Source organism: Podarcis vaucheri, assembly GCF_965113315.1.
Source record: "Podarcis vaucheri genome assembly, chromosome: 16".
NCBI lineage: Eukaryota > Metazoa > Chordata > Lepidosauria > Squamata > Lacertidae > Podarcis > Podarcis vaucheri.
The window spans coordinates 15,036,830-15,047,726 of NC_138754.1; the positions used below are offsets into that span (position 1 = coordinate 15,036,830).

The 10,897-nt window shown below is 47.3% G+C and overlaps 1 protein-coding gene across 1 annotated transcript in view; it reads left to right on the forward strand.

Moving 5' to 3' along the window:
• The window catches only part of LOC309521678 (uncharacterized protein), a gene marked incomplete at its 5' end in the record, with an annotated part of 33,615 nt that extends 27,486 nt beyond the window's left edge, over nt 1-6,129 (forward strand). Inside the window, 3 exons of the mRNA XM_082204388.1 lie at nt 1,418-1,526; nt 2,387-2,590; nt 5,875-6,129. Of these exons, the coding sequence (XP_082060514.1) occupies nt 1,418-1,526; nt 2,387-2,590; nt 5,875-6,031 (470 nt within the window). The 3' untranslated portion in view covers nt 6,032-6,129. The remainder of the gene's footprint in view (nt 1-1,417; nt 1,527-2,386; nt 2,591-5,874) is intronic.
• Nucleotides 6,130-10,897: the final 4,768 nt, after the last annotated feature.

The window sequence follows — 10,897 nt, forward strand, 5'->3', positions numbered from 1 at the left end:
AATTTATATCCCATGGCTCTTCCTCCAAGAAAATCCCAGGGCATCTTATTTTTTCAAGTGGGTAATAACAACAACAACAACAACAACAACAACAACAATAATAATATTTGTACCCCACCCATCTGACTGGGCTGACCCAGCCACTCTAGGCAGCTTCCAACATATATAAAGACATAGGTATGCTGTACTAGGGATACAGAATGATTTCATCCACTTTATTTATTTATCCACCTATTGATTTATTCAACGTTCACTCTGCCCTTCTTCTTCCTAAAGGAGCCCAGGGTGGCAAACCACCAAGCAGCAAAACAATACAATTCAAAATAAAACAAAACATGCTTCTGCAAACCTATGTTTCCTGGTATGTGCTAGAGTTCCTCCCACAAAATAGAGAACAGTCTGTTTTTCTACTGCTTGAGGTGTTTGGGTGCCCTCCAAAGACCTCTTGGGAACTGTAGTCTGGTGAGGGTACTGAAAGCAGATTCCTAGGGTTATAGGCTCCCAATAGGGTTTCCTGTGGAGGAGGAAAGGCTGCTTGTTTTCAGTGTGAAATGGGATTAAGTCCTAGAACTGTGTGGCATAAGACCTTGTGACTGAGACTACAGGTTCATGCTTCTGGCTCAAAAGCACGTGGAAGAATAGGTGAAAGAGCTCCTGAGCATATGCGGGGTGCATTTTTCTTACTAACAGCTTCCTTCCTCCAGGCAAATTTTAATTCATTAATTCATTTGCTTATTGCTTATTTTACATTTGTGCATAATACCCAACAGCTAAAGTTTTCTGAGTGATTTGCAGGTAAAAGTTGAAAACCATAAAACAGAAAACAAGAAGGTGAGGGAGGAACTTTTTGTTGAAATCACAGCATAGTGGGAGAGGATTAAACCACAGCGCCAGCCCTGATCAGCTCCCAGCCCCATCCCAACAGCTTCTTATTTAACATAATGTGTCGTTTCACGCAAGGAAAGTGCCTTGACTTCACTCCTGCTGGTGATGGGAGCATCAGCATTCACAGTGTCAATGCCAGTGTTCACCAAAGGTTGCCGGAAACTTACAGTATATAATAAGGCTTAAAATGTGGCTGTTGCCTGCCACCTTCAGGCTGCCACCCTTGTTATTGGCTGAGCTGCAAGTGAGACACAGAATGTTCACAAATGCTCTAATAGTTCTGAGACGAAGACTGCTGGTGACACAACACTGACAAACTGAGAAAGGTCATTTGGCTGGTGACAGAGGGAGAAAACCTTATCTTAAGACTGAGGTGGTGGGGGTAGGAAATGTATGCCAAATGCAAAGTGAAACAGGAAGTCAAATAATGGCAAGAAACCAAAGGTCAAAACGGTAACAGAATTTGTTGGGGGGCTGAAGGGCTCTGAACAATAGTTGTTTGCAAAATCATTTGAGTTGATCTTCTCCCCAGATATGCAGATCCTGCGCACTGTCTTTGCTGTCTTTGGGAAAGGGTGCTTGGCAGCCTCTTTCAACTGTGTCTTCTTATACACGGGAGAGCTTTACCCCACGGTGATCAGGTACCTCAGACTTAGTGGAAGCTCTTAACTGTGGGCCATTTTATATGGGCGGTTATCCTGGAATACCATCAGAACCGTCTTGCGTACCCGGAAATAAATGCTGTTTTCGGCGCAAGATATCAGCCCGAAGTCATGTGAGGCACCCAAAATGGCCGCCGCACTCTTCTGGGATGTGGGGAAATGAGATGTCCCAGCTTTTCCAGGGCAGTTGATGGGTATACAATGCTGCCCACTGCTATTCCTTTTACTTTCTAAAGTGGCCTCTGTGGCCTGAGCGCACACAGCTGCGGAAGCCCCCTAGACCCAAGCTATTTAAGGCAGGCCCATCTTTTAAAACAGGCAGGTGGAGCCATCCTTCAAATAACCTGGCTGCTCTGGAGGCTGGCCCATTTGGATGAATGGGGCGCTGCCCCACCTGTCTCAGTCTGCCATATGCCAGCCACCTTCCACCAGTCTTCATATTCCCAGCCACCCTAGGGATTGGCACTGCCTGGCAGCTTCCTCCTCCTCCTCAATCTCAGTGTTGCTCCATGTAGAACTCAGCAGGGAGGAAGAGGAGAGCAAAACCAGAATGAGTCGTCTCTGCCTGTCGTTGGCTCTGGCTCCCCCTAGTGTTGGGCTCCCTGCCTTTTGCCCTACCAGTCCCAATGAGCACCAGGCACCAATCTATTTAGGCCAGCAATAGGGAGCCTGTGGCCCTACAGACATTGCTAGACTACAGCTCCCATCATCCTGGGTCATTGGCCATGCTGGCTGGGTCTGATGGGAGTTGAAGTCTGGGGTCATCTGTTGGGGCAGCCACAGGTTTCCCAGGCTTAAGGCTTTCCCCCTTTGTCAACTTTCTGTCCATTGCATGGCAGGCAGACCGGGATGGGGTTTGGGAACACCATGGCTCGTGTCGGCGGGATCGTGGCTCCCTTGGTGAGGATGACTGGCGAGTATTCCCCATCTCTCCCCCTTCTGATCTATGGGGCAGCTCCCATCATCTCTGGCATTGCCGCCTGCTTCCTTCCAGAGACCCTGAACATGCCACTACCTGATACCATCGAAGATGTGGAGAACCAGTAAGTAGATCTGCCTTTTCCCCTCCTCATTCCTTAGCCACATTTGTTTGCTTATCAGCATCAACCCTTGGTACCTGGCATTGTTTGGGAATTCTGAGAGACCAAAAAAACCCCACAACAGTGCAGTTTTAAAATCAGTGGCTAAAATTGGCACAGTTTCGAAAGGTTCAGTTTGCCTCAGCTCAGAAAGGGTATTGGAGAGTTGGAAAAGGTTCAGAAAAAGTGATGGGAATTGGTAAGGGGACATGTTCATTCTGTATAATCAACAAAGAAAAAATGGCTGTGAGCCTGTTTTCCAAAGTGCAGGGCTTGCACACAGAAAGCCCCAGGAGTTGAGTTCGAATTCTTATCCTCTGGGGGGGCATCTGGTTAGCCACTGTGAGAACAGGTTGCTGGACTAGATGAATCTAGATGAATGCAAAAGGTTCTTCTTAGGCTCTTATTCCATGTATCCAAACATAGACAGAAACCTGGTCATTGCTCATGATAATCTTAAGGTGTTCAAATATGTAGCCAACATAAAGTAGATGTATTCATCGCATGTATCCAAGAGCTTTTATCCAAGGACCTCAAGTTGGCATAACTGGTCCCCCACAATTTTATTCACACAACACCCCTATCAGATAGGCTAGGCTAAGAGTGATTGGCACAAGGTCACCCAATGAGCTTCCTGGCCCTGGTCTCCCAGGTCTTAGTTGGACACTCTAACCACTGCACCACACTGCCTTCCTTCCATTTAGTAAGCCATCAGTGGCGGAGAAGTGACTTGCATCAAGGAAAACACAACATTCCAGCATTTTACCTAAAATAGTCAAAGGACACATGAAGGTACTTATGCTAGCAATGCTTATAGAGCTATTATAATACAAACAGAAGAGATTGTGCCTTTTCATGTCATGATTCATACACAGGAATTGTCATCCTTTCGGCTACCCCCTCTCTTAATTCAAAACATGGAATGGGCATCATTTGGCTTGTCAATGTATGCCAATCGTAACCGCATAAATTATCTGCCTATATCATGCAGATCACCCACAAAGTGTGCAGATAATCAATTTACACAGATGAGACTGGCTTATGACGCAAAGAAGCTGAATTTGCTGTTGCCATTGTCACATGGTAGACATGATATTCAACTCCCACAAAAAGGCCCAGGGATAGGTTCCCACAGTTTAGGGACCAAGAGCTGCTGCCCTTAGCACCAGATTTGGCAATCAGATAAATCGGGTTTGTTTGCTCTAAAACATCTTTTTACCATGCAGTTTTGCATGTTATTTCCATTAAGATACAAATTTATATGCATGCTGTACAGAAGTACTGGTATATGCATTTCGGTACGCATTGCTTAGCAGAGGAACAACATTGCAAAATTCAGAAAAGCGTGCATTTCGAAAGATGGCTGTGGGTTGATTTGCATCTTGTTTTTCGAAAGGTAAATTCCCCTTTAAGTGCAAACGGAATCGAATTTCTGCCCAACGCTACGGGGAGGTCATCTAATCCAACCCCACCGTGACTCTTATCTTCTGTTTAAAATTGCTTTGAGCAATTTGGCGTGAAGGTAAAGTCTGCATTCAGGCCCTGGATTACCTCCGTTAATTTGCAGAGACAAATGATTAACTCAAGGTGCCTAAAAACGAAATAACCTTGGACCCCACGGAAATTTCCTCCTGCAAATTTGGGGGAATGGCTGCATATTCCTGAGAGAGAAGTGATACTTGATTTTTCTTTGCTGATCAGTATCTTGACATTCGAATCCAAGAGTGCGGCAGAGCTCCTCTGCTAGCTGAAAGACCAGCTTGTGAGGAGAAGCAGTCCAGTTGCCGGCTGCACATACCCCTTAATCAAAAAAATACCCCAGATCAGTACAGAACTCAAGGAAAGCTTTTCTTTTTCTTTTTTATTAATTTATTTAACATAATTATTACAAAATCTTGCAAATACATACATACATACATATATATTTCAGAGAAGCACACATATATAAAAAAGAACAAAAGAAGAAAAAGAGAAGAAAAAATAGAGAGAGAAAAGAAGAAAAGAATTTCTTCCAAATTTATTCTACAAATATCTCAATATGAAAATATTAATAAAATTTCATTGACTGATTTGTGTGAGATTGTATGGGAATAATATGGAATAACAGATACAATCTGCCTTAAAATGTATATAGGAAGTGCAGTGTAAGCGATGGAAGTCAATCAAGGAAAGCTTTTCAACACATCACCTGGCACGTTCATGGAAATCACATGGGGGGGGGGAGTGCTGCTGTACTGCTTGGGGGCTTTCCACGGGGGCATCTGAGTGACCACTGTGAGACTAATGGGCCTTTGGCCTGATACTGCAGGAATCTTCTTACATTCTTACGGCAGAACAACCTCCCTTGAGCAAACAGCAACTCCAGCTGAAGTCAGCTAGGATTACACGGACAAGAGGGTCCTGTGTGCCTCTTAAAACATCCCCTGCCTTCCGAAATACTTTCCTTTAAAAACGGAAACGCAAGCCTGAAGTTCAGAGGCCTTTTGTATCAAATCCAGTAGGACTATGTGGGGAAACGAAGGTTAAACCAGCTAAGGCACACCTGCTCTAAAGACCTATCCGGGCCTTCTAATCCAGGGGGAGGGCCAGGGGGGTCGTAGCCCCAGGCGCATGGTTTTGAAGGGGTACGAGGCAGGCGCCCCCATGCAGGGATCCCCACCCTGCCTGCCGCCAGAGGACTCGGGATCCTGGAGCCTAGCCTCCCTGCCGTGTCCCAAGTCTCCTTGCCAAGGGCCAGCCAGCCAGGCTCCCCTCTGCAGAGGCAGACAACAACAACAACAACAACAACAACAACAACAACAACAACAACAACAACAACATAATAATAATAATAATAATAATAATAATAATAATAATAATAATAATTTATTTATACCCCGCCCATCTGACTGGGTTTCCCCAGCCACTCTGGGCGGCTTCCAACTGAATATTATAAATAATAGTGTGTCAGACATTAAAAACTTCCCTAAACAGGACCACCCTCAGTTGTGGTACAGGTGGTACAGCTAAGCCCCATGAACCTTCGGTGTCCTGAGCAGCAGCAGTGAAACATTAGCTGGCTTGGCGAGTTTTCTTCACCCTCCATCCCCAGCCCCTCATTTTCTTATTGAGCTGAGCTGGGGAGGAGTCAGTTTGTAAGACTACCTGGACCTAAGCAGAAGGATTTGCAGGAACCCATAATATTCCCCCAATCGTCTCTCTCTCTCTCTCCCCACCCCCATCCAGCTTCATTATTTGTCTTCTTCTAGGAACTTGGAGCAGCAGAAAGGCGACGAGGGCTGCAAAGGAACCCCTTCCCATCAGGACGACATTTTCCTGGACATGAGAATGTTTAAAGATCCCAGGCCGCTTGAAAACACAGGGAAAGGAGATGGGGCAGTGGCCGACCCAGCCAAAAGTAGCTGAGCCTCAAAGGTGTGGCCCCAGGCGCAGCAGGGCCCCCACTGCCTGCAATGTACCACCTTCAACAATAAAAAAAAACCCTAAGTGCCTTCTTCCACCAGCATAGCAAAGTCGAGACATTCTGTTAATCGTAATAGGCTAGGACACCATTCTAGCCTGGCTGACATGTCCAAGTGTGAAAAATTCACAGCTGGGGACCTGCAAAAAAGGGGGGGGCAATCCTCATCTCCTTAAAGGGCTTCTTGTGTTTGAGGATCTGACCAGCCAAGCCCTCCACCTTGCAAGGACACTTTAAGGTGGAAGGGGCTTAGGCTAGTCTCTGCTGCAGGGACCCACCAAATCTCGTTTTTCCAGTTTACCAGTTCAGTTCCTAGCATGTCTACAACATTTTGGTGTTTTCTTTTAAATCCTCCTGAAAATTCAACAGCATTTTTGTGTGTGTGTGCACTCCTAAATAAAGATGGAAAGAGCTGTCAATCTTGGTTCTACATATGCTTTTTTTACCATTGTTTACTTGGAAAACTGCAAGGCAAATTTTGTATGAGGTTGAATTTTAACAGATAGCTGTGCTTTGTTCACGCATGGGTTTCGGACAGTGCAGATTTGATAGATTCAGCTTCAGATGAGAACTGAATCTAATTTCTCCCCAATCCTAATGCAATATCCCCTAATAGAACGCACTGTTGATGTTATACTAGGGACACAAATACATGCATTTTAAGGCATGATTTTCCTAGTTATATGCATTTTGGGGGAGGGGAGGTACCCTGTGCTTTGGGTTGCATATTGTTTCAGAATGTACAGATGAGGTTGGTTCAAATTAAGATGCAAGTGGAGGTTGCAGGTGCCATCAGATCAACATTTTCAAAGCAATGAGCTCTCCCTACTTGGGCAGAGGAAGCCAGCAGGAGAGGAGGAGGAAGGGAAAGAGGGAAGCAAATAAGGCCAGAGGGGAAAACCAGCCATGGCCAGATCCAGTGGGCCATTCACCATCCCTGCCTTATCATGTGGGTTTTCTTGGGAGGTGAGGCTCAGCAAAACAACAGGACTTGTTTGGAAGCCATCAAAGAAATGCAACAGCACACAGCGCGCCAACTCTCAATTATTGTCAGGTTAGGATGGAATAGTGTCCAGTTTTTACTTTGGGGTCAAACAAGGACTTTCAGCAGGGTGCTCATTTCTGCCGGGAAATACTTGAACTATACAAACATATTCACAGTCTTGTGGAGGGCCATTGGTTCCCCATGCCTGCTCCCAGTGGCAGCTGGTGCCCGTTGGGTGGAGCAGAAAGCAGGGAGGGCAAAGTAGGCAGAGCCAGAGTCAATGACAGCTGGAGCCACAGCCAATGGCAGGCAGAGCTAAGGAGCTCTTGTTTCTGCTCCATTAGGGACAGAGGAAGAATTCAATTCAGTATGCATTCAAAGCCAAATCTATCCAACTTACCCTTTCTGAAACCACGTGTGAACCGAAACAGAGCTATCCTTCAAAATTCACACTTTTCCCAATTTCGGGTTACAGTTTTCCAACCATTTTTAAAAATGCACATTTTAAGGGAAAGCATGCATTAAAAAAAAATTGTAAAAAAAGGCACAAAAATGCATTGCATTAGGGGAAATTGCTTGCGAAAATGTGTACATTCATCAAAACTGCATATGAAAATGTGTTTATTAGGAGAAATTCGTACTAAAAATGCTGGTGAATTTTCACGGGGAATTTTCTTTAATCAATAAATTTCAAATTGTTGCAGAATGTGGGGAACTGGATTTAAGAATGAGAAACTGGGAGAACTGGAATCCTTCCATCCCTCGTCCCCATCCTCCTCCTGTGCCTGCCTTCTGAGCTCTGGCTGCTTGTAAGTAAAAAAGGCAGGCAGGTGGGGGCTGGCAGAGGGCAGACTCGGAGCAGTGCCCCATTTGCCCCAATGGACCAGCCTCCAGTGCCAGCTCCAACTGAAGCACCTCACCCCTTCAAGGTCCCCTTACTGGTGTACTGCTTAGATAGGGTTGCCATACACCTGGAATTTCCCAGACATGCCCGTAATACTGCGGTCAGAAGCAGCGTCCAGGTAGAATTCGGCAAGAAAATGTCCCGGAAAATCAGGAGATATGGCAGCCCATATTGGCAGTGTCATTTTTGCCAATTTCCCAGAAAATATATCAAAAAGCACATGCCATTTTTCCGCCCCACCACTACTCTCACCCTACTGTGGCCTCAGCTTCCTCATGGGGCTTCTCTTGCCCATAATGCAGCTATTGGCTCTGCTGAGGTTTGGTCGGCCGTGGAGGCAGCTCCCGGTTCCAGCCTAACAATCGCCTCCTCCATTTCTCCGGACACATTTGGCGGAAAGCTTCAGAGAGAGGCTTCAGCGGTGGGCGTGAAGGGCGTGAGGGAAGAAGGGAAAGGAGGGGCATGGGGAAAGGGGCATGCAGAGCTCCTCGTGATGGCTTCAACAACTTTTGTGTCCGTATTTACACTTTTTGAAATATGGCAACCCTAGCTTAGAATGGCATCGCCACTCTGTGCAGCCTGTCAAATCTGACTTGATAATGACATCACTGAGAGCGAGTGAGGGCAATGGCAAGCAAAGACAGTGACAACAACAAAAAACACAACCCAGTTCCCCCCAAATGTTAATAAATTGTCAAAAAGGAGACGCACCCACCGCACCCGGCAAGATGGCTTAAAAAGATGGCTTAAAAGATTGACAAACTTTCAGACTTGGCCCACATCCTGATTGCTCAGTTGGTAGAGCATCAGACTCTTAATCTCAGGGTTGTGAGTTTGAGCCCCACACTGGGCAAAAGATTCCTGCATTGCAGGGGGTCAGACTAGATGAACCATGGTGGCCCCCTCCAACTCTATGATTCAACTCTCCTCCAAGGAGCTCGAGGTGAAATAAATGGGGGGGGTTCCTTTTTATAATCGCAACAGGCATATAAGGGAGGCAAAAATAATCTGTTACAATGGGCAACTTCCCCAGCCTGGCAGAAACCAGGAGGTTGTGCAGACCCCTCTCCTTTCCCCATCCAGGCAAGCAGACACACAGTCAGACTTGAAGGACACATCCTGGCAAGCAAAAGCCCTGAAGGAGGGCCAGCGAGAGGGTGTGGCCTGGGAGGAGTCCCAAGGGCTGGGCAGAGAACTCCTGGGGGCCACATTTGACCTCTGGCCTCAGCCCACAGCCCTGCTCAGGGTTGGAGGAAGGGGGGTGCGGTGGGGGCAGGCTGCAGCACGTGTCACCACTGAGGGAGGTGACAAAATGCACTCACCGTGGGGCCTGCAGTGCGCCTGAGCCACGCGTCTCTCCTGGGAGTGACGCGGTGGCTTGGGTGCCCACCGGCTCCCCGCTGCCCCAGACGGTCTGCCCACTGCTTCCCCCTCAGCTGTAGGGGGGAGATTCCTGCCCCAGCTTGCCCCGCCCATGGGTGCAGGGCATGCGCGCTGCCCCAGGTGCCCGATCGGATTGCTCCACCACTGGCCCTGCTCTAGACGATGACTGGAAATGGTGAACAAGGTTCATTGGACAGGTCAGTCTTGCCCTGCAGCACACATTGCAAGGCAGCATTAAATCTACTGGGGGGATTTGTTCTTCACTCACTTGAGTCAGCAGGTAACTTCAACCGGCCTGGGCAAGGTACCCTTTGTGTTGAGTGCACACCCCAGAACACGTCCCAGAATCCTTTGCCACACACAGTGGAACACCACGCTTCAACACTTGGGGTGAAGTCAAAGCGGCTGGCGCTCCCCGAAGGCAGAAATTATGAAGCACACTGCCCTGCTGCATAATTTTACTACACTATTTGGCTGCTTTGACTTGCGTCTGTCAAGAACACGGCAGTCACATTTTTCACACATTAGCATCTCGGCCACAAAAGCTAGAAACCGTTTTTCCCCCTTCAAAAAAGCAGACAGGTTGTTAATAATCACAACTCTGTTCTTTGTACAGTGTCTTCAGCCAGCAAATAAAAAGATAGGGAATAAATCAAGGTTGAAGGAGCGTTTTTAGCCTGGGGGCTACATTACCCCCTGGGCTAGTTTCTGGCTGATATCTACACATACACACACTCCCCTTAAATTGATAAGGCCACACCAAATTTGAAGGCCTCACATGCTCATAAACTTCCCTTATTTGTGCAGCTCCCGTTTATTTCACTGAGTCACATGTGATAAGAATTTGGCACTGTTCCCCACGTGGGCCCTTTGTGACACTGGTGCAAGCAGCTGCCTCACCTGGGCTGCCTCTTGGCAGCTTTCCATCCTCACACAGCTCTTTCCCAGGCAGAAAGGGGCAAAATCATAAAGCGCTCTGTGTAGCTCAAAAGCTTGCACACACACCAATCAGAGCCTGATGGGGGAATATAGGAAATGTCCTTCTGCTGAGTCAGAGCCAATGGTCCATGGAGCTCCCTAGTGTCCATACTGACTGGCATCAGCCCTCCGGGTTTGTGGACAGGGAATCTCCCCCAGTGCTACCCAGAGGTGCTGGGGATCGAACTCCGGACCTTCTGCCTGCTGCAACAGAGATGCTCTACCACAGAGCCACTTCCCACTGCCTGATGAGAACAATCAGTCTCTCCAGTGCTGTGCCATCTCCTGCCTTTGTCATTCCAGGGCAGGCGATCTCCAGCGGTCCGCTTTTTAAGATTATGAGCACGGAACAAGAAACAAAAAACGATGCTTCCTGTAGCCAAGAGAACACAGCCAGCTCCCCCTCTTTCCTTTCTCCACACGCCTCCCCCCCCCAAAAAAACCTAATACTTGTTCCATGCAACACCCTGCCCCACATTTACTGAATGCCTTCATTTTCTCCTCCTTCCTATCCCTTTTGGACTAATCCTTCAAAGCCTCATTAGAACTTTGACCCAAGTA